General features: G+C 43.8%; 3 protein-coding genes across 9 annotated transcripts in view; 1 reads left to right on the top strand and 2 right to left on the bottom strand.

Annotated features, from left to right (window-relative positions):
• Nucleotides 1-483, bottom strand: part of COG8 (component of oligomeric golgi complex 8) — a 73,470-nt gene extending 72,987 nt beyond the window's left edge. For both annotated transcript variants that reach the window (XM_033942019.1, XM_033942018.1), the window contains exon 1: nt 119-483. In XM_033942019.1, coding sequence (XP_033797910.1) covers nt 119-447 — 329 coding nt within the window. In that variant the 5' untranslated portion in view covers nt 448-483. The remainder of the gene's footprint in view (nt 1-118) is intronic.
• NIP7 (nucleolar pre-rRNA processing protein NIP7) lies at nt 397-13,585 on the top strand. Its single transcript, XM_033942022.1, has 5 exons — nt 397-591; nt 11,095-11,181; nt 11,459-11,597; nt 11,726-11,866; nt 13,007-13,585. The coding sequence occupies exons 1-5, from the start codon at nt 416-418 to the stop codon at nt 13,124-13,126; spliced, it is 663 nt and encodes a 220-aa protein (XP_033797913.1). The 5' UTR covers nt 397-415; the 3' UTR covers nt 13,127-13,585.
• LOC117359371 (telomeric repeat-binding factor 2-like) overlaps nt 13,586-23,342 on the bottom strand; it is a 110,487-nt gene continuing 100,730 nt past the window's right edge. For 2 of the 6 annotated variants that reach the window (XM_033942016.1, XM_033942017.1), the window contains exons 9-11: nt 18,150-18,276; nt 17,450-17,598; nt 13,586-14,014 (exon numbers count right to left, since the gene is read on the bottom strand). In XM_033942016.1, coding sequence (XP_033797907.1) covers nt 13,781-14,014; nt 17,450-17,598; nt 18,150-18,276 — 510 coding nt within the window. In that variant the 3' untranslated portion in view covers nt 13,586-13,780. Of the gene's footprint in view, nt 14,015-17,449; nt 17,637-18,149; nt 18,277-23,342 lie in introns of those variants that run through there. The other 4 variants (XM_033942011.1, XM_033942009.1, XM_033942010.1 and 1 more) reach the window with 4 other exon arrangements.

The raw sequence follows: 23,342 nt of genomic DNA, 5'->3' as shown, positions 1-23,342 counted from the left end.
TGGGGGCGGGAGTGTGGGAGGAGTCATTGTGGGTGGGGGCGGGAGTGTGGGAGGAGTCATTGTGGGTGGGGGCGGGAGTGTGGGAGGAGTCATTGTGGGTGGGGGCGGGAGAGCGGACCTGCAGCTTTGCTGGAAGGCAGGCAGCTTGTCGAGGAGGCGCGCGAGGCTGCTCTGCACCTGGCCGAAGCGGCGGTAGATGTCTTCGGTGCACTCGGCCGTGCGGATGAAGGTCTTGTAGTTGGCGAAGGCCAGTTGTCGCGTCTGTTGCAGGATGTGCGCGCGCTCCTCGGCCAGGCGCTCGGGCTCGCGCACCAGCTTGTCAACGCCCGACGAGCTGAGCTCGAGCAGGTAGGAGGCGAAGTCGGGCCGCTCGCGCCAGCTCTCGGGGAAGCTCTGGCGGAAGATCGACGCCAGGATGCTTTCGTCCTCCACGTCCACCGCCGCCATCTTGGACGCGTCGCGGCTTCCGCTTCCGCTCTCCCGCCCTTTCCTGTTCCGGCCAGGAGCCTCAAGCGCGTGTCTTGCCGAGAGGAGGATGCGGCCGCTGACCGAGGAGGAGACGAGGGCTCTGTTCGAGAGACTCTCCAAGTAGTGAGTGGGAGTCGGGTGGGAATAGTCATAGCGGAGAGACACGGGGGAAGCCACCGCTCGCCCTGGAACGGATTTCTGGATGGAATGTTGCTACTCTCTGGGATTCTGGAATGTTGCTATTCTTTGAAATTTCTGGATAGAATGTTGTTACTCTCTGGGATTCTAGAATGTTGCTATTCTTTGAAATTTCTGGATAGAATGTTGTTACTCTCTGGGATTCTAGAATGTTGCTATTCTTTGAAATTTCTGGATAGAATGTTGTTACTCTCTGGGATTCTAGAATGTTGCTATTCTTTGAAATTTCTGGATAGAATGTTGTTACTCTCTGGGATTCCGGAATGTTGCTATTCTTTGAAATTCTGAATGGAAAGTTGCTACTCTCTGGGATTCTAGAATGTTGCTATTCTTTGAAATTTCTGGATAGAATGTTGTTACTCTCTGGGATTCTGGAATGTTGCTATTCTTTGAAATTTCTGGATAGAATGTTGTTACTCTCTGGGATTCTGGAATGTTGCTATTCTTTGAAATTCTGAATGGAAAGTTGCTACTCTCTGGGATTCTAGAATGTTGCTATTCTTTGAAATTTCTGGATAGAATGTTGTTACTCTCTGGGATTCTAGAATGTTGCTATTCTTTGAAATTTCTGGATAGAATGTTGTTACTCTCTGGGATTCCGGAATGTTGCTATTCTTTGAAATTCTGAATGGAAAGTTGCTACTCTCTGGGATTCTAGAATGTTGCTATTCTTTGAAATTTCTGGATAGAATGTTGTTACTCTCTGGGATTCTAGAATGTTGCTATTCTTTGAAATTTCTGGATAGAATGTTGTTACTCTCTGGAATTCCGGAATGTTGCTATTCTTTGAAATTCTGAATGGAAAGTTGCTACTTTCTGGGATTCCGGAATGTTGCTATTCTTTGAAATTCTGAATGGAAAGTTGCTACTCTCTGGGATTCCGGAATGTTGCTATTCTTTGAAATTTCTGGATAGAATGTTGTTACTCTCTGGGATTCTGGAATGTTGCTATTCTTTGAAATTTCTGGATAGAATGTTGTTACTCTCTGGGATTCTAGAATGTTGCTATTCTTTGAAATTTCTGGATAGAATGTTGTTACTCTCTGGGATTCTAGAATGTTGCTATTCTTTGAAATTTCTGGATAGAATGTTGTTACTCTCTGGGATTCTGGAATGTTGCTATTCTTTGAAATTTCTGGATAGAATGTTGTTACTCTCTGGGATTCTAGAATGTTGCTATTCTTTGAAATTTCTGGATAGAATGTTGTTACTCTCTGGGATTCTAGAATGTTGCTATTCTTTGAAATTTCTGGATAGAATGTTGTTACTCTCTGGAATTCCGGAATGTTGCTATTCTTTGAAATTCTGAATGGAAAGTTGCTACTCTCTGGGATTCCGGAATGTTGCTATTCTTTGAAATTTCTGGATAGAATGTTGTTACTCTCTGGGATTCTAGAATGTTGCTATTCTTTGAAATTTCTGGATAGAATGTTGTTACTCTCTGGGATTCTAGAATGTTGCTATTCTTTGAAATTTCTGGATAGAATGTTGTTACTCTCTGGAATTCCGGAATGTTGCTATTCTTTGAAATTCTGAATGGAAAGTTGCTACTCTCTGGGATTCCGGAATGTTGCTATTCTTTGAAATTTCTGGATAGAATGTTGTTACTCTCTGGGATTCTGGAATGTTGCTATTCTTTGAAATTTCTGGATAGAATGTTGTTACTCTCTGGGATTCTAGAATGTTGCTATTCTTTGAAATTTCTGGATAGAATGTTGTTACTCTCTGGGATTCTAGAATGTTGCTATTCTTTGAAATTTCTGGATAGAATGTTGTTACTCTCTGGAATTCCGGAATGTTGCTATTCTTTGAAATTCTGAATGGAAAGTTGCTACTCTCTGGGATTCCGGAATGTTGCTATTCTTTGAAATTTCTGGATAGAATGTTGTTACTCTCTGGGATTCTGGAATGTTGCTATTCTTTGAAATTTCTGGATAGAATGTTGTTACTCTCTGGGATTCTAGAATGTTGCTATTCTTTGAAATTTCTGGATAGAATGTTGTTACTCTCTGGGATTCTAGAATGTTGCTATTCTTTGAAATTTCTGGATAGAATGTTGTTACTCTCTGGGATTCTAGAATGTTGCTATTCTTTGAAATTTCTGGATAGAATGTTGTTACTCTCTGGAATTCCGGAATGTTGCTATTCTTTGAAATTCTGAATGGAAAGTTGCTACTTTCTGGGATTCCGGAATGTTGCTATTCTTTGAAATTCTGAATGGAAAGTTGCTACTCTCTGGGATTCCGGAATGTTGCTATTCTTTGAAATTTCTGGATAGAATGTTGTTACTCTCTGGGATTCTGGAATGTTGCTATTCTTTGAAATTTCTGGATAGAATGTTGTTACTCTCTGGGATTCTAGAATGTTGCTATTCTTTGAAATTTCTGGATAGAATGTTGTTACTCTCTGGGATTCTAGAATGTTGCTATTCTTTGAAATTTCTGGATAGAATGTTGTTACTCTCTGGGATTCCGGAATGTTGCTATTCTTTGAAATTCTGAATGGAAAGTTGCTACTCTCTGGGATTCTAGAATGTTGCTATTCTTTGAAATTTCTGGATAGAATGTTGTTACTCTCTGGGATTCTAGAATGTTGCTATTCTTTGAAATTTCTGGATAGAATGTTGTTACTCTCTGGGATTCCGGAATGTTGCTATTCTTTGAAATTCTGAATGGAAAGTTGCTACTCTCTGGGATTCTAGAATGTTGCTATTCTTTGAAATTTCTGGATAGAATGTTGTTACTCTCTGGGATTCTAGAATGTTGCTATTCTTTGAAATTTCTGGATAGAATGTTGTTACTCTCTGGGATTCCGGAATGTTGCTATTCTTTGAAATTCTGAATGGAAAGTTGCTACTCTCTGGGATTCTAGAATGTTGCTATTCTTTGAAATTTCTGGATAGAATGTTGTTACTCTCTGGGATTCTAGAATGTTGCTATTCTTTGAAATTTCTGGATAGAATGTTGTTACTCTCTGGGATTCTAGAATGTTGCTATTCTTTGAAATTTCTGGATAGAATGTTGTTACTCTCTGGGATTCCGGAATGTTGCTATTCTTTGAAATTCTGAATGGAAAGTTGCTACTCTCTGGGATTCTAGAATGTTGCTATTCTTTGAAATTTCTGGATAGAATGTTGTTACTCTCTGGGATTCTAGAATGTTGCTATTCTTTGAAATTTCTGGATAGAATGTTGTTACTCTCTGGAATTCTAGAATGTTGCTATTCTTTGAAATTTCTGGATAGAATGTTGTTACTCTCTGGGATTCTGGAATGTTGCTATTCTTTGAAATTTCTGGATAGAATGTTGTTACTCTCTGGGATTCTAGAATGTTGCTATTCTTTGAAATTTCTGGATAGAATGTTGTTACTCTCTGGAATTCCGGAATGTTGCTATTCTTTGAAATTCTGAATGGAAAGTTGCTACTCTTGGGATTCTAGAATCTTGCTATTCTTTGAAATTTCTAGATGGAATGTTGCTACTCTTTGGGATTCTAGAATCTTGTTACTCTGGGATTCCGGAATCTTGCTATTCTTTGAAATTCTGAATGGAATGTTACTACTGTTTGGGATTCTAGAATCTTGTTACTCTCTGGGATTCCGGAATGTTGATTGTTCTTTGAGATTCTGAATGGAATTTTACTACTTTCTGGGATTCTGGAATCTTGTAATTCTTTGAAATTTCTGCATAGAATGTTGCTACTCTTTGTGATTCTAGAATCTTGTTACTCTCTGGGATTCCGGAATCTTGCTAGTCTTTGAAATTTCTGGATGGAATGTTGCTACTCTTTGGGATTCTAGAATGTTACACTCTGGGATTCCGGAATCTTGCTCTTCTTTGAAATTTCTAGATGGAATGTTGCTACTCTTTGGGATTCTAGAATGTTACTCTCTGGGATTCCGGAATCTTGCTATTCTTTGAAATTTCTGGATGGAATGTTGCTACTCTTGGGATTCTAGAATCTTGTTACTCTGGGATTCCGGAATCTTGCTATTCTTTGAAATTCTGAATGGAATGTTGCTACTGTTTGGGATTCTAGAATCTTGTTACTCTCTGGGATTCCGGAATGTTGCTATACTTTGAAATTTCTGGATAGAATGTTGTTACTCTTTGGGATTCTAGAATCTTGTTACTCTCTGGGATTCAGGAATCTTGCTATTCTTTGAAATTTCTGGATGGATTGTTGCTACTCTTTGGGATTCTAGAATATTGTTACTCTCTGGGATTCCGGAATCTTGCTATTCTTTGAAATTCTGAATGGAATGTTGCTACTGTTTGGGATTCTAGAATCTTGCTATTCTTTGAAATTTCTGCATAGAATGTTGCTACTCTTTGTGATTCTAGAATCTTGTTGCTCTCTGGGATTCCGGAATCTTGCTAGTCTTTGAAATTTCTGGATGGAATGTTGCTACTCTTTGGGATTCTAGAATATTGTTACTCTCTGGGATTCCGGAATCTTGCTATTCTTTGAAATTCTGAATGGAATGTTGCTACTGTTTGGGATTCTAGAATCTTGTTACTCTAGGATTCTGGAATCTTGCTTTCTTTGAAATTTCTGGATGGAATGTTGCTACTGTTTGGGATTCTAGAATCTTGTTACTCTCTAGGATTCTGGAATCTTGCTATTCTTTTAAATTTCTGGATGGAATGTTGCTACTCTTTGGGATTCTAGAATGTTGCTATTCTTTGAGATTCTAGAATGTTGCTATTCTTTGAGATTCTGAATGGAATGTTGCTACTCTCTGGGATTCCCGAATGTTGATGTTCTTTGAGATTCTGAATGGGATTTTGCTACTTTCTGGGATTCTGGAATCTTGATATTCTTTGAAATTTCTGGATAGAATGTTGCTACTCTTTGGGATTCTAGAATATTGTTACTCTCTGGGATTCCAGAATCTTGCTATTCTTTGAAATTTCTGGATGGAATGTTGCTACTCTTTGGGATTCTAGAATCTTATTACTCTCTGGGATTCCGGAATGTTGCTATTCTTTGAAATTTCTGGATGGAATGTTGCTACTCTTTGGGATTCTAGAATCTTGTTACTCTCTGGAATTCCGGAATGTTGCTATTCTTTGAAATTCAGAAAGGAATGTTGCTACTCTCTGGGATTTTAGAATCTTGTTACTCTCTTGGATTCTGGAATCTTGCTATTCTTTGAGATTCTGAATGAAATGTTGCTACTCTTAGGGATTCCGGTATCTTCTTATTCTCTGGGATTCTGGAATCTTGTTATTCTTTGAAATTCTGAATGGAATGTTGCTACTCTCTGGGATTCTAGAGTCTTGTTACTCTCTGGGATTCCAGAATCTTGCTATTCTTTGAGATTCTGGATGTAATGTTGCTACTCTCTAAGATTCTGGAATGTTGCTATTCTTTGAAATTTCTGGATAGAATATTGCTACTCTTTAGGAATCGAGAATCTTGTTACTCGCTAGGATTCTGGAATGTTGATTGTTCTTTGAGATTCTGAATGGAATGTTGCTACTCTTGGGATTCTAGAATCTTGTTACTCTCTGGGATTCCGGAATCTTGCTATTCTTTGAAATTTCTAGATGGAATGTTGCTACTCTTTGGGATTCTAGAATGTTACTCTCTGGGATTCCGGAATCTTGCTATTCTTTGAAATTTCTGGATGGAATGTTGCTACTCTTGGGATTCTAGAATCTTGTTACTCTGGGATTCCGGAATCTTGCTATTCTTTGAAATTCTGAATGGAATGTTGCTACTGTTTGGGATTCTAGAATCTTGTTACTCTCTGGGATTCCGGAATGTTGCTATTCTTTGAAATTTCTGGATGGAATGTTGCTACTCTTTGGGATTCTAGAATCTTGTTACTCTCTGGGATTCCGGAATGTTGATGTTCTTTGAGATTCTGAATGGAATTTTGCTACTTTCTAGGATTCTGGAATTTTGCTATTCTTTGAAATTTATGCATAGAACTCTTTGTGATTCTAGAATCTTGTTACTCTCTGGGATTCCGGAATCTTGCTATTCTTTGAAATTTCTGGATGGAATGTTGCTACTCTTTGGGATTCTAGAATGTTACTCTCTGGGATTCCGGAATCTTGCTATTCTTTGAGATTCTGGATGGAATGTTGCTACTCTCTGAGATTCCAGAATCTTGTTATTCTTTGAGATTCTGGATGGAATGTTGCTACTCTTTGAGTTTTGGCCAGGCACTAGGGACCTGGATTGGCCACTGTGAGAACGGGCTACTGGGCTTGATGGACTATTGGTCTGACCTAGTAAGGCTATTCTTATATTCTTTTACTAAAATCACTTTGCTTCCACTCTATTCTTTCAGACTATGATTGTCTTCAATTACACACAATCAAAAATGTTATAATATCATAGAAAAATCTCCGTTTCGTTGAATATTCCAAATGGTGGAACGTGATCTGTCTTAACTATAGACATGATTCCTACCTAACCAAAAGGCAACAATTTCAATTAAATATCCCCCAAAATGGTCATTTAAGAAATTTTAAACTCAACCTATTGATTTACATCTGAATGTAAACCCTGAACATGTCATTCCATAGAAACATAGAACATAGAAACATAGAAAGATGACGGCTGAAAAGGGCTATAGCCCATCAAATCTGCCCACTCTACTGTCCCACCCCATTAAGTCAGAGTGCTGCTTGACCCACGTAGAGATCCCACGTGGATGTCCCATTTATTCTTAAAGTCGAGCACGCTAGTGGCCTTGATCACCTGCACCGGTAGTTTGTTCCAGTGATCCACCACCCTTTCTGTAAAGAAATACTTCCTGGTGTCACCACCAAATCTCCCTCCTCTGAGTTTGAGCGGGTGCCCTCTTATGACTGAAGGTCCCTTAGGAAAGAATATGTCATTTTCCACCTCGACACGACCTCGTATGAGAGACCCTTGAATCCGGAGACCATCCTAGTGGCCATTCGCTGGACTGACTCAGCTCGAAGTATATCTTTACGGTAATGTGGCCTCCAGAATTGCACACAGTACTCCAGATGAGGTCTCACCATGGTTCTGTACAGTGGCATTATGACTTCAGACTGACGAAGCTTCTATTGATACATCCCATCATCCGCCTTGCCTTGGATGAGGCCTTCTCTACTTGTTTGGCAGCCTTCATGTCTGCACTGATGATTACTCCCAAGTCCCGTTCTTCTGAGATCGTAGCTAGTGTTTCTCCATTCAAGGTGTATGTTCTGCATGGATTTCTGCTGCTGAGATGCATCACCTTACACTTCTTTGCGTTGAAGCTCAGCTGCCATGTTGAGGACCAGTTTCCAACTTGATCAGATCCTGCACCATACCATCCATGAGATCGCTTTCACCTACTATATTACACAGTTTGGCGTCGTCGGTAAACAGCGCTACTTTTCCCTGAAGCCCTCGGGTCAAGTCCCTTATGAATATGTTAAAAAGGGATGGTCCCAGGACTGAGCCCTGCGGCACTCCGCTAGTCACCTCCGATGTCTTAGAGAGGGTGCCATTGACCACCACCCTCTGAAGTCTTCCACTCAGCCAATCATTGGCCCATGCCGTTAGTTTCTCACCTAACCCCATCGATTTCATCTTGTTTAATAGTCTACGATGTGGGACACTTCTATCTTTTCAGATATTATATAATGGATCCATGCTTTCATGTTCTTAATTCCTTTATTCCATTGTTTCTTATCGATATATAAAAATGTTTCAATAAAAACATCTTGACTTAAAAAAACACAATGGAGACTCCTGTAGTTCTCTCTCATTTGTGGTAGTCAGTGGATGAATCATGATTGGGTGTTAAGGTACTTTAGGGGCTACACCCTGGAAGCCTCTTGTTTTCTTTTTTAAGTCGAGGTGTTTTTATTTCTTTAATTCGTCACTTGTGATCCTGAAAGTGAAGCACTGTTCATTAAGATACAGTAGGTATTTCCTTTCCCCTGGAGAGTTCACAAACTCAATTTGAGCCGAGACAGTGGAGGGCTAAGTGATTTGCCCAGGATCAGACGGAGCTGCACTGCGGTTTAAACCTTGGCTCTTCTGGTTCTCAGGACAGTGCTCCAACCATTAGGCTACTACTACTACTAATTTTTATAGTGCCATTAGAAATATGCAGCGCTGTACATCAAAACATAGAAGAGATAGTCCCTGCTCAGAAGAGCTTACAGTCTAGAGAAGACGGTGCATCAGTACACTATGCTCAGGTGGGGGAATTACAGAGGGAATAATAAGACAGACACTGGTACTTAGAAGGTGGGTTGGAGTTTGGATTTGAAGAGGCTACTCCTCTCCTTTTTAATTGCAGTTTCTTCTTTTTATTATTATCCAAGAAAGCCTCTGCTACAATACAGGAGTTTCTTCAGGGAGTCACTGAGTGTGTGCATGGATAGAGAGTTTGAGTTGGAGGGGAGAGCAGTGAATAAAAAAGGGAGGTGATCTCTCCCAGAGCCTAAGTATTGAGGCTGACAACATGAGGTGTGAGAATCTGAGGGGGGTTGCTAACCAGGGCTGTGGAGTCGGAGTCGGAGGAAATTTCGGGTACCTGGAGTCAGAGTCAGAAGTACAAAAAACTGAGGAGTCGGAACATTTATCTACCGACTCCATTTTTGAACTTGGCATACCAATCACGAGCGATTCTTTCAGCTATAGCACCCACTATATACACAGCACAAATGTTGCGAGCAGCTTCTGAGGCCTTAGAACCTTGATTAAAAGCAAAAAGAAGGTGGTGTCAAATGCTCATTTCTTTCAACTTGACATTCCATTTTAACGATCTGAAAATTAACCAGTGCTGTGGAGTTGGAGTCGGAGGAAATTTCGGGTACCTGGAGTCGGAGTCTGAAGTACAAAAAACTGAGGAGTCAGAGTCGGAACATTTATCTACCGACTCCACAGCTCTGTTGCTAACAGAGCAAACAGGGAAGATAGCATGGTCTCAGGTAGAGAACGACATGGTGGTTGTTACCTGCGGCTAGCTGCGGGTTACCTGCCAAAACGGTGACCAGAAAAAAAAGGTCACCGCGAGATCGGGGACAAGGCCATTAACTGTCCTTTGGAGCAGTGAATGGTTAGCACGCGTGGTGAACGAGCGTTCGATCTGGCAGCTCCCTCTCTCCCGCCAGCCATGCATCTCCCTCCCCCGTTTTCCCTTACCTTTTCTTGTTGAAACTGGCGATTTCTATAAGGCTATGAGCTGTGTTACAGCCGGAGCTTTGAAGTTGCGTCGCGTTGCCTGCTGGAAAAATCTCCTCTGACGCAACTTCCTGTTTCCAGTTGCATCGGAGGAGACTTTTCTAGCAGGCAACCTGATGCGACTTCAAGGCTTTGGCTGTAATACAGCGCATAGCCTTATACAAATCGCCACAAGAGAAGGTAAGAGGGAGGGAGAGAAATGCACAGCTGGCTGGAGGGAGCTGCTGAACCGCGTGAAGGGTGCTGGGGGTGGGGGGATGGAGAGGAGAAGAGAAGACGGGGACGGGGCGGTGAAAGGGACAGCGGGGACGGGGTGGTAAAGAGGATGGTGGTCTGGGGATGGGGCAGTGACGGCGACAGAATTTTTCCCCGTGTCATTCTCTAGTCTCAGGCTGAGGAGCGAGGGTGGTACCCTGCAGGGACAGAAGCATTTGTGTGATGAGATTGGGAACACAGGGAATTATTGAATTGATTGGAGAACTGATTTGAGAGACTTTTGTAACTAGTTTAGCAGTTGGAACTCCAGCCAAGATTTCAAGTGAAGTTCATGAGTCTCAGCTTGATTGTGAAGTGATTGAGCCCCCAGGGAAAACAATCGTTCAGCCTACTGGAGTAAGTCTGGCCCTCAGATTTTCTTTTATGCCCTGATGCCTGAGCCAAAGAGCTAGCTGGTGACTGAGACCAGGTTTATGTATACTACTAATCAGTGCAGAGAACACGCATGTACTTTCTCTGTCCCTAGTGGGCTCAATCTAAGTTTTTGTACCTTTTTATAAAAGCACACGAATGTTATGGACAGGGTACAGGAGATTCAGTGTGGGGGGGGGGAGTGGTGTGGCATCTTCGGGGCTCATCAGAGTCCAGGGCCTCAGAGTGCCTTTCTACTCTCCTTCCACTGCACGCTCTTGGTGGTGTGTGCGGGGGGGTGGGGGGAGTTTGGTTGATATTCCTCTTGTTTTGTCCTTGTATGTTATACTATTTATATGATGCATATTTGTTTGGTACTCTGCACCTTTGGGGTGCCTTGCTACTATTTTCCTGTTGTTTGCATCAATAAAAATTGTTTGAACCTAAAAGCACATGAATACTAGATTTTAGTTTAAATTGCCTGATAAAGTTGACTGGTCACTGGGTTTCTTTGCAGCTGATTATGGAATGAATACTAGGTTCATTAGGACATCAAGGAGGGAGGGGCTAGTGGCAGGTTTTAAAGTGGTGAAGGGACATTTGTTAATGATCAATTATGATTTCTTTTCCCTAGCATTGGAGAAAACATTAAATTGCTTGTGGATCGGCCAGACGGTACCTACTGTTTTCGTTTACATAATGAGAGGGTGTACTACGTCAGGTGAGAACTTTCCAGGAGACATACCAGTTCATGCTGTCTCTCTCTCTCTCTCTCTCTCTCTCTCTCTGTCGCCATGGACCAGTTGCAGAACTTATTCAAACTTTGTTTTGTGCTGTAGTGTCAGTACCTGCTGAAGGAGACAGTCACCTCATGCTTTATGTAGGATTTTGCTCATTCTTTTCCAGTAGTAATTTAAGGTGCTTTACATTCAGCAGCTGCTTGTGAGTGGTTAATTCTCTGCCTTTGAGGAATGAATCTCTGAATTGCTGCTTTTCAGTGAGAAGATTTTAAAGTTGGCAACAAGCATTGCCCGAGAGAAGTTGGTATCACTAGGGACCTGCTTTGGGAAGTTCACAAAAAGCCAGAAGTTCCGTCTGCATATTACAGCTCTGGACTACCTCGCTCCATATGCCAAGGTCAGTGCCCTCTAGTTCCTGGGGACCCTTGCTAGTAGGGAGGCAGGGACTGCTCAGTGCCTGGGGTTTTAAGCCAAACTTCATTCATTGCTATAGTGCTAATTATCTGCTTTTTCTGTGTGCTTCAGTACAAAATCTGGGTAAAACCAGGAGCAGAACAGTCCTTCCTGTATGGAAACCATGTGCTGAAATCTGGGTTGGGCCGGATCACAGAGAACACAAACCAGTACCAAGGAGTGGTGGTGTACTCCATGTCTGACATCCCCTTGGTACGTATGGGTTGGGGAATAAGTTGTAGCTGAAATCTCCAGCCTGGTGGGTGGGTTGTGGCATCAAGCAAGGTGTGTGGGGTTGAATACAGTAATCCCCAGGAAAGTAGTAGAGACTTTTTTATTAAAAATAGATACATAAAATGCTGAAGCTGCTTAAAAAAGATGAGAAGGGCTACCTTATATACGATGACTTTGAATTGTACCACTTCGCTGATTGTCCAGCACCTCTTGTTGTAAACGCCTCAAACTTTCATGGCTTTGGCGGTATATAAAAATAAAATGATTATTATTATCTGGAGTAGCTTAATGGCTAGACCTCACCCGCAGGACTGCCTTGGAGGTTATATCTTGGAAGGAATAGGGGTAGTCCAAGGAAAGGCAACCAAATGAGGTGAGAGTTAACTTTGAGATAAGACTGAAGAACCTGGGCACGCTAGAAGAAATGGGCGAATAGAATAGAAAGACTGAAATGTGGGAAAGGTATGTTAAATGGAAAGAACTAGAAATCATGAGGGAGAGAATTATTTAAGCAAATGGCGGTAGCTGCCTGGAATACCAAAGTGGGGGGGATAAACACACGTGAAAGCTGAGGATAACCTTAAACATCAGTGGACTTCCAGAAGGCTGGGTCAGTCTGATAGAATAGAGCGACTAGATTGCTTTTCAGCACAGCATCACTAACCTCGACAGCTGTGAGGATTATTGCAAAACTTTGCTACTAACCCTGAGCAGGAGGCCTGAGGGTTGGTTGACACATTGGCCTAGTAAAAAGAAAAGTTCTCTACAATTGGGGGTAGTAGAGGCCATCAATGTGGCTTACATAACAACATAGTAGATGATGGCAGATAAAGACATGTACCGCTCATCCAGTCTGCCCAAAAAGACGGGAAAGGTTGATAAGTTCTCATGATGGCAGGGTGGAGTAAGTGTACAGATTTGTTAATGTCAGTCTGCCGAGAGACCATTTGGGGTTTATCTTCCCTCATTTAATTGTGCCTCACAAAAACAGAAAAGGTTTTTGTTCGGTGATTAACAGACCCCTCCCTCTTGCATGAGAACTGCTGCACCCTGCTTCTGATAGGGGAGATCATGGGAAGGGAACAAATGATAGACATAACCTTTTATTATACCCCCCAGGGCTTTGGAGTGGCTGCAAAGTCCACACAGGAGTGTCGGAAGTTGGATCCCATGGCGATTGTGGTCTTTCACCAGGCTGACATCGGTGAATACGTGCGACACGAGGAAACACTCACGTAGATATAGTCCAACTGCATCCCTCTCTCTATAAGGGAGTAGAAACTGTGGCTGAAGCAGTGTCTGAAACTCTCTTGTTAAAGATATTTGGACAGTTGCTTTTGACTTCCTTTTAAGCAGGTGCAGGACTGAGTCCTCTTTAAAGAGCCAAAGCAGCACAGGAGTAATTCATTTCCAGGAACCAGGTCAACAGTTGAAGAATTTACCAGCTTTTCCTAAGTGTTTCAATAACAGAGGTGCCAAGTTGGAAACATTTTGGCCAGTTCTGGTTTTGAACTTACATCCCAAAGCAGTGTGGGAGTTATAGTTCCTGATCCTGCCCATTAAACTCCATGCTGCCGTCCCATAATGCATCACAATGAGGTGATCAGAAATCCAGCCTGAAATGGGGAACTTAACATCTCTGCAATAAACTCACTCAATTAAGCAATTTTAAGTAAATACATTTCTTTTATTTTTGGAGTGCGTCTCTTGGGTCCTTTTATTTAAATACATTTTTTTTATTTGAAATGTTATAAACGGAGAATGAAGGTTGGGAAGCTGTAGGGACAGTGGTTTGGAGGAGAAATTAGTCCAGCATGCATCTTTCAAGTCTGTCCCAAGCGTGAGAGGTGTTTTGGAATTTAGGGTCTTTTCGTGAGCCTCCTCAGGGAGCTGTTAGCATCTGGGCTTCAGTGTGTCTGTGGTGGTCTGAATGTGAAACAGACGTTTTAAGAAATACAACTGAAGGACCCCAGAAAGGACAATGACCACACTCTGCACCACTGACCACCAGTTGACGTAATTGTAGTTAGACAGAAGGGTGAAATAATCGGCCCCCTTTCGCATCCGAGCAAAATTATAGAACCTCCACATGTGGAAGACTTGGATCTGGACCTTCCGTGCACTTTCCTAGAACAAAAGCAATTGCATCAGACAGACGACTCTCTTTTACCTCTTTCTCTGGGAACTAAAACATGGCTTTTGAGTACTGGCCCAATACAAGTGTATTTTTTCAGAAAAAGACCTTAGAATAGCATATTATAACAATTCATAGGCCTCAACGGTGTAACTGTGTGAAAATCAAGTTTCAATACACACAGTATATTGTACATCAAGAATCATCAATTTTTTTTAATCAAAGTGCAATCTTTATAAATATATTTAATAGCTACAAGTACTCATCTTAATGTGCAAGAAAACGCAACTTGGGGGTATATACTCCGACAGGTGGCTGTATCAAGGATTCCCCCTTTAAGTTGGCCGGAGCAACGCGGGAGACATCGCTCGGGCTGACTTAAAGGGGGAATCCTTGATACAGCCATCTGGCGAAACATAGCTCTATGTCGGAGTATATACCCCCAAGTCGCGTTTTCTTGCACATTAAGATGAGTATTTCTATTTACTAAAATTATTTATAAAGATTGCACTTTAAGCACTTTGATAAAAAAAATTGATGATTCTGTGTGTATTGAAACTTGATTTTCACAGTTACACCACTGAGGTCTATGAATTGTTATAATATGCTATTCTAAGATCTTTTTTGAAAAAATATGGTTGCTTATTGACCTTAGTAAAGATTTCATTAGCCTATTTATTGCTGTATATACCAATACAAGTATGTCATAGTAAAGGTTATTCCTGATGGATTCTATATGGTTTGTTAGTGGAGGGGGGGGGTTTAAATTTGTGTAGAGCCCTATCATAGAGCCTGAAGCTTGCTACAGGCCTGAAATCCCTTGCTGAGGCTCCATCCACCACCACCCCCTTCGCAACGCATAACTTCTGATGGTCTCCCAGGCCTGATTCTGCCCACAATACCTCCACTTTTCTATCTTTTTCCAAAGTTCACACTCCACCTCATTCTTTTTCTTCACCCCAGCTTTCATTGTTCTATCCTCCTCCCCCCCCCCAACGTACACCCTCAAACTCAGTCCTCACACAGTGATGGTACACACTTGTTTGATTCCCCCCACTTGCAATTTTGCCTACAATAGCAATGAGCACAGTACGGGAGAGGTACTGCATACCAGGTTGTGCCTAGGCCTCACTGTTCGTTTGGACCTTCCAGACTCTGTACAGCCTTTTGGTTCAAATGACTAATCGGGCTTAAACTCATAAAGGAGGATTGGGCTTTCTGTAAGCCCTGAAGAGGGAGAGGGTTCAATGAGACATTTTGCTGGTGCAACTTCTGTATTAAAACAGTTGCACAAAATACACACAGGTAAAGGGGCAAGTGATGGTACAGAGGCCAGCTGGGCTACCTAAAATAAAGGTTCAATTTCCAATACCTTACTCCTCTCATTGTGGCAGCTAGTTAGCATCAGCCTTACATTACTGTCTGCTAGCTGTCGACATGCTATTGACCTATCCAGTGTCAGCAAACAACTCTGGGATATTATATTGAACAATCTGACTCTGGAATGTTAGTGCAGATAGAGAAAAGGCTCCTGGCCATTCAGTTTCAGAAAAGACATTAGAATACCACTAAATGACTTCTAAAATACAAGTACTTGAGATTAACAGAGAGCCTTTTACACAGCACTGAGAACATCCACCAAAGCCCTGGACTTTCAACACATGTACTTAAGGAAATCTTGTCAATTGAGAGTCATTGCTTCAAACAGTTTTCAAAGATACTGGGAAATATGTTAAAAGAAGTACTTAACAACAATAGATACTATTTTTTAATTTTTTTTAGAACAAGACTCAAACTTATTCATTGACTAAAACCCTCCCCCTCTCTCTAGACTTTCTTAATTATCTCTGTCTGCCTCTTCACACATGTACACCCACTATATAGGACCAGGGACAGCACCTGCTCTGGGAAAGCCACATGTTTTCCTATACTCACGCAGCTCTAAATCTAACTGTATACTCTATATTTGTAATATTAAGCCTATTCCTATAAAAGATACCTTTTATGCAAGCACTCTGGCTATCATCATCATTAATTCTACTTCCCGCTGCTCCTTTGAGGCCTGAACCCAGGACCTCTCAGTACACACACAAAAGACTAGCCATTTGGGAGCTCATCTTACATTTGGGGGATCGTTGACCTCTACATCTGACATTTGGGTCTTGTTCATGTCTGAGTAAGTAGAATGTTTCACCCTGAAGAAAGTCACAGTCTGGTGGCTGAAATGTTGGTTCCACTTATTCAGATCCTGCTTGCTGCAGAAGTCTAAGTGACCTCCTCCCTCTTCTCTACATAGGGCTGGCTGGGATGCTGTCGAAACAGCATATACTTCAGGAGAGAGGAGGAGGAGTTTAAACAGGTGTTGACCTGGTGTAGATGCATTTGTACCAGCTTCTGCCATGAAGCCTATCGCTGGCCCTTGCTTAAGGATTGGCACTACCACAAGGAAAGGTTTAAAAGAAGGTGAAAGGGAGGCTCATGGCTCTGCTAAGCGTAGATGCCACTTTGTGCTCCTTTGGGACTATTATTTGCAATCTTTACATTGTAAGGGGTGTAGCCTTATTTTAAATACCCTCACCTGATTGCTGGTGAGTCAACTGGACATCTCATTGGATTTGGTCTTTGGTATCCCTCGATTTGGGGCTCCTGGGGGGGGGTTATATTTTCAGTGGAGAGGTTGTGGATAGTTGAGGACCCTGGGGTTATAAGAGTTCATGCCCTGGGATATGATTTCCCTTGGGGGAGTTTTTTTTAGGAAGTATGATATTCTACACTTAGTTTGTGGGTATGTTTGGAGTTGGGGAGGAGAAGGGGACATTGATATCTGCTGTGGTTCATTTGTTTTTGGTGGAGTTCTATTTTGTTTCTATATCTTGTACCTCTGCTATGTGAAAATTGTAATAAAAATTAACATAAAAAAAGGTGGAAAAGCCCAGCTTGACTAAAGGAAAATGCCTGGAGCTGCAGCTGTAAGGGGGAGGGATGCTTCTGCTGGAGATAGAATCTGAAGGAGAGCAGGAAACCAGTGACCCCTACCTCTACAAGTGCTGGGCAGGAACTGGTCATACAGCTCCCAGCAGAGGAAAGCAGTCCTGATATTGCAGGGGCCCTCGGCATGTGCCTGGTGCCTTTTCTTCACAGATGTACTTATTAGGGAATGGTAAACAGTCCATTAACCTTGGTCAGGATGAATTTGCCTAAAAGTTTCTCAGCCCAGCCACCGTTTCAGCACTTCTTTTCATAATGCAGATCTACCAGTGCACCCTACATGGTGGCCTTTGGGTCTGTAATGCATGTTTTTACAGCTGGTTCTGGAGCACCTAGGCAAGCTGCTTTTCAGGATACCTGCAAATAAATGTAAATCAGGGTAGCCCCCCACCTTTCTCTTTAGTTTCTGTGCTGATTTGCACAACAAAGATTGGTTTTACCTCAATTGTTGCCAGAGTGTCGTTAAGCTTCTGCCTCTCTTGCCCTTCATGTTCCACTCCAAAGCCATCATAATAAACGCCAAAACTGAGATAGATCTGCACAGAGCCGAAGTGATTCTTCCAGTTGTTCAGGCAAAGTTGGTAAAAGCCTGCAAGGACACAGAGGTCAAGTAGAGCAGGCAGATCCCTGCAACAAATGACAGCTTCAGTTGAAAGACTAGGTGCTGGCTGTGACTTTACTCAGAAATTGAAACGGCAGCTGAAGAGACCTGGTAAGGTCCAGCTGCAGGAAGGATTGGGATATGCAGAGAGAGACGTCGCAGCTAAATGACCAGGCAGGAAAATCCTAGCTAGCCATGTAAGTACGAGTTTTCAGACACCAAGATTCATCTGCTTTGTGGAATTAGTACAGGAAGTCTACCAAAGACAGGAGAATCTAGGGCTCTTACTGGATGTGTAAACCATATTGTAACCTATTCATAATCTAATCGGGGACAGAGTCTATGTCTGGAAGCTTTACAAAAGTTAGTTTGAGCACTGGCACATTTCCAGCTACAGCTGAGTGCAAGTGGCAAGGATAGAGGAGACTTCAGTGCATAGTGGGATGATAAAGGCCAAATGGCCCGTCCAGTCTGCACATTTGCAGACTAGATGAGGTCGCTACACTGACACTTAGAGGTTTCTGAGTCACTGATAAAACCTGTTTCCTTGGTTTCAAAGTTGATCTGTCCTCGGATGTCCTGAGAAGTCTGGATGAGAAAACCCTGGGGATCGTGAGCTGTGGCAGTAATGTGTCTGTCCTGTGCAATTCCAGATGCCCATTGAACCTGTTAAGAGATGTTTCATCTTAGTGAATTTATGCGACAAGAGAAATTCTTTCATTCACTGCTCTCTGATGAGCAGTTATGCATTTCTGGACCCACAAAAAGGAGAAATTAGGTTTTTACCTGCTAATTTTCTTTCTGTTGACCGGTATAGTTCCTTTACGGATGGGTATTATACCTCACTGCTACCAGCAGGTGGAGACTGAGATCAAACTTGTATATTAGTACAGCTTCCCTTCTACTAATCCAGTCTGCCGAATAGCCAAGCAGAACCTAGGAAAATTCTTAACAGAAAACATTAACATACACTCCGAACAGGAGTGGAAAAACAACAAATATCTGCAAACTACTGTTGGAACATGTGTAGAACTTTATCCTGGAAAATGAAACATCCCCACAGCTCACCAGCTAAGCTAGCTGTGCCATCACTGCTGCTCTTAATTCTCCCTGGCCCTAGAAAAATACTAGAACCCACAGAAAAATTCAAACTCTGCACACGAGCAAAAACCCGCAATCACCGCACAAAGACAGATAGGATGGGGAACTGTACCGGTCTACAGGCTAACAGAAAATTAGCAGGTAAGAACCTAATTTCTCCTTCTGTATCGCCTGGTAGACCGGTATAGTTCCTTTACGGACGGGACATACCAAAACAGTACCCATCAAGGGTGGAACCCCTGAAGGGTCGACACCAGAACATGTTCATCGAATACCACATCCTGACGCGCTTGAACATCCACACGGTAGTGTCTGACAAAGGAAGACAGAGAAGACAAGACTGCAGCCTTGCAAATATCCACTGGAGGCACTAGAAAAGATTCAGCCCAAGAAGCTGCCTGACCCCTAGTGGAATGAGCCTTGAGAAATTCTGGAACAGGCTTCTTCAGAAGATAAGCGAAAGCAATAATCTCCTTGATCCAGCGCACAATAGTAGCCTTAGAAGTGCCTTCCCCCTTATGAGAACCTGCTAGAAGGACAAAGAGATGATCTGATGTCCTGATCTCCTGGGTCCTCTGCACATAAGAGCGAAGGACTCTACTGACATCCAACTTGTGCAGTTGTCTCTGCTCGGAAGAGCCCTCCTGGCTATTACATTACATTACATTACATTACATTAGGGATTTCTATTCCGCCTGTGCCTTGCGGTTCTAGGCGGATTACAATGAAGATGATATCTGGACATTTCCAGTAGAATTACATTACAGGAGAAGAGTAGATTACAAGTAACAGTGAAGAGTTACAATACATTCAATATCGCAGCAGATGTAACATAGCCACGGATTACAATAAAGAAAATATCTGGGCGTTTCCAGTAGAATTACATTATAGGAAGAGATAATTACAGTTTATATTGAAGAATTATAGTACATTCAATATCGCAGGAGATGTTAATAGCAACTGAGTCAATTTACTACTGGTGGAGTAGTAGTAGGAGGACGACTGCCTTATTGACATGAAAAAGAAACTATCTTTGGCAGAAAGGAAGTAACAGGCCTCAAGACCACCCGCTCCCTAGAAAACTCCAAGAAGGGAGCTCTACAAGAGAAAGCTTGCAGCTCAGAAACACGTCTAACTGAAGTAATGGCCACCAAGAAGACCGCCTTAAGAGTAAGGTCCTTCAAAGAGCAGTCGCCCAATGGTTCAAAAGGAGGATGCACTAGAACTGATAGAACCAGAATGAGATCCCAAGAAGGAACAGAGGGCCACACGGGAGGCCTGAGCAACTTGACCGCCCGCACGAAGCAAATCACATCAAGAATGGCAGTCAAAACACTGATCTTTCACTAACCCCTGAAAGACTGACAGGGCCGCAAGCTGAACCCGAAGAGAAGACCAAGCCAGTCCCCTATCCAGGCCATCCTGCAAAAACTCTAAGATGTTAGGCAGAGAAGCGCGAAAAGAGACCACTCCACAAGCATCACACCACTCCTCAAATAGAAGCCAAACCCTCACATAAGCCCGAGAAGTGGAAAGCCTCCGGGACCCCAAGAGAGTTGAGATCACTTTAACTGAATACCCCTTCTTACCTAGGCAACCCCTTTCAAGAGCCAAGCCGTAAGACAAAAGGGACCTGGATCGAACATTGGAATGGGACCCTGAGTTAGAAGGTCATCCAAGAGAGGAAGAGGATCTGCCACCAGATGCCTCACCAGATCCGGGTACCACAGTCATTGAGGCCAATCTGGAGCCACCAGAACCATGAGGCCCGGATGGCAAATTATGCGGAGAACTCTGCCCACTAATGGCCACGGAGGGAACACATACAACAGCCCCTCTGTTGGCCATGGTTGAACCAGAGCATCCAGGCCCTCGGCCTAACCGTTCCTGCAACAACTGAAGAAGCGGGGTATTTTGGCGTTGACACTTGTGACCATGATGTCCATGTAGGGCTGATCCCAAGACTGCATTATTAACTGAAAGGCCACTTGACTTAGACACCACTCTCTGGGATCTAGTACGTGATGACTTAGGAAGTCCGCTTGAACATTATCCACTCCGGCTCTGTGGGATGCTGATATTTCTTGAAGGTGCAACTCCGCCCAGACCATGAGCAGAGTCGCCTCCTGTGCCACCAAAGTGCTCCTGGTGTCTTCCTGATGATTGACATAGGCCACCGCTGTGTGGCATTGTCTGACAACCCTGACTGACTTACCCATCAGAAAAGACAAAGGCTAGCAACGCCAGATGGATGGCTCTGGTCTCCAAGACATTGATGGACCAAGAAGCCTCCTCCGTGGACCAGGTGCCCTGAGCTGAGTGACCTAGACACTGAGCTCCCCAACCAATAAAACTGGCATCCGTAAGCAGCACCGTCCACTGTGGCTGGTCCAGACTCGCCTCTTGTACAAGATGGGACTGGAGCCACCAACGAAGACTGCCCCGAGCTAAGCCCAGTAGCGGAAAAGGGTGATCCAGACTGCCTCTGAGGCGACCACCTCCAAAGAAGAGCATACTGAAGAGGATGCATGTGGGCCCGCAACCACCTCACTACATCGAGGGAGGCCGCCATCGACCCCAAGACTTGGAGGAAATCCTGCGCCCGAGGACACCAGGACACCATAAACAGGCGAATCTGAGATTGCAATTTGTTTACCCGGGCCTCCAGAAGGAAGACCTTCCCCAAGGAGGTGTTAAACAGGACCCCTAGATATTCCAGGCACTGAGATGGAGATGGAGACAACTGGCTCTCGGCAAGGTTGACTACCAATCCCAGCGACTGCAGAAACTCCACCACCCGAGCCATGACCCTAGTGCTCTCCTGGAATGACTTGGCTCAAATCAACCAGTCATCCAGGTAGGGATGAACAAGAATGTCCTCTTTTCACAATGCCGCCACAACAACCACCATCACCTTGGTGAATGTCCGTGGAGCCGTGGCCAGACCAAAGTGAAGTGCACAAAACTGATAGTGTCCCAAGATCGCAAAGCGCAGGAAGCGATGATGGGAGACCCAAATAGGAATGTGTAAGTAGGCCTTGGTCAGATCTAGAGAGGTCTGAAACTCCCCCGGCTGAACCACCAGAATCACCGACTGCAGAGTTTCCATGCAGAAGGAAGGCACGTGAAGAGCCCTATTGACACCCATTCCTGCGGGGGAACTGGAACCACTGCACAGAGATCCAACAGTCTTTGAAGGGTTTGAAGAAAGGTCTGCTGCTTCCACGCCACCTGCGAGGGAGAAGCGAGAACATGGTCTGTCAAGGACCGGGCGAACTCCAGACCCCACTGATTGAATGTGATGTCTGCCCACTTTGGATAAAATTCTCTCAGCCGAGTGCCTACTGGAACTAAGACGGGCGCCGGCAAGGAGTCATTGGGCAGGAAGGGCGGCAGGGGACCCAGTGGGGGCGCTACCTGCACCCTGACGGGCCCCATGAAAGGACTGCATGTGCTGGAAGAATCTGCCTCTAGAGAGCCCCAAAGATGGAAAAGAGGCAGCCCCTCTAACAAAGCGGAAGTGGTGGAAATCACGCCCAAGAGCAGTGCCACCTCAAGCCAGCAGCCTAGGCCTATCCTCAGGCAATCGAGGCACTTGGGAATCAGAATCTGAACCAACCTGTCCAGGTCCTCACCAAACAAAAAGAGCCTTTAAAAAGAACTTTGTCAACTTAGCTTGGGCGCTGAATCCACCAAGTGCAAAGCCACAAGGTACAGCATGCTACCACTCCGAAGGCCAAAGACTTGACAGAAGCTCGCAAGAGGTCATATATGGCATCCGAGAGTTAAGAAGCACCCAATTCAGTTTTTGGCAACTTCTTGCTTTAGCAAGTTCCAATTCTCAGATTTACTGTCAAGTACATGCTGGGCCCAATGAAAACATACCCGAGCCACTAGCCCGCCACACATCGCCACCTGGACCGACAGAACTGTCGCATCAAAACTTTGTTTAAGGAGGGACTCTAACTTACGCTCCTCCGGGTCCTTCAAGGCCGCACCACCCTCAACAGGCACGGTATGCCGCTTAGAAATGACCGAGACCACCGCGTCCACTACAGGTGACTTCAAAGTGTCCCTATCCCCTTCGGGAATGGGATACAGGTGGGCCATGGAGCACGCAAAACGAAAAGGGGCTTCCAGCACCTGCCACTGTGCGAGCATAATATCCCAAATATCTTGATGCATAGGAAAAAAGAGGAAAGCAGAGCGGATCCCCTTAAACAAGGGGTCTACTGTATGCAGGGGCTCCAACATGGTGTCCTCAAAGTGCAAAACCGAGGAGTCCTGCAGAATTAACTCATGAAGCTCTTCCCACTGGATCCTGGAATTCTCCCCAAAGGTCCAGGTCCTCATCAATAACATCTTGTTCCTCTAGGTAAAAATCCTCATCCCAAGAGACCCTTGGGTGTTTAGATGAGAGAGGAGTAGAGGGGGGCAAATCCACTGCTGTGTGGGGCCACGCCAGGGATGAATTCGAGGGACACCCCCCCTGAGACCCCCGGAGTGGACACAGAACCTCCTGCCGCCAGCCCATAAGATTTACAAAGTGTTAACAAAAAATCAGGGGGAAAGACCCCCGGCGACCCCGAGGGACTCCCTGCCCGAGCAGGGGACCCTGCCATACCTTGTCC

The sequence above is a fragment of the Geotrypetes seraphini genome, chromosome 4 (genome assembly GCF_902459505.1).
Source record: "Geotrypetes seraphini chromosome 4, aGeoSer1.1, whole genome shotgun sequence".
Lineage (NCBI taxonomy): Eukaryota > Metazoa > Chordata > Amphibia > Gymnophiona > Dermophiidae > Geotrypetes > Geotrypetes seraphini.
The sequence above is the reverse complement of the archived record's forward strand: the minus strand, read 5'-3'. Positions and strand labels throughout refer to the sequence as shown.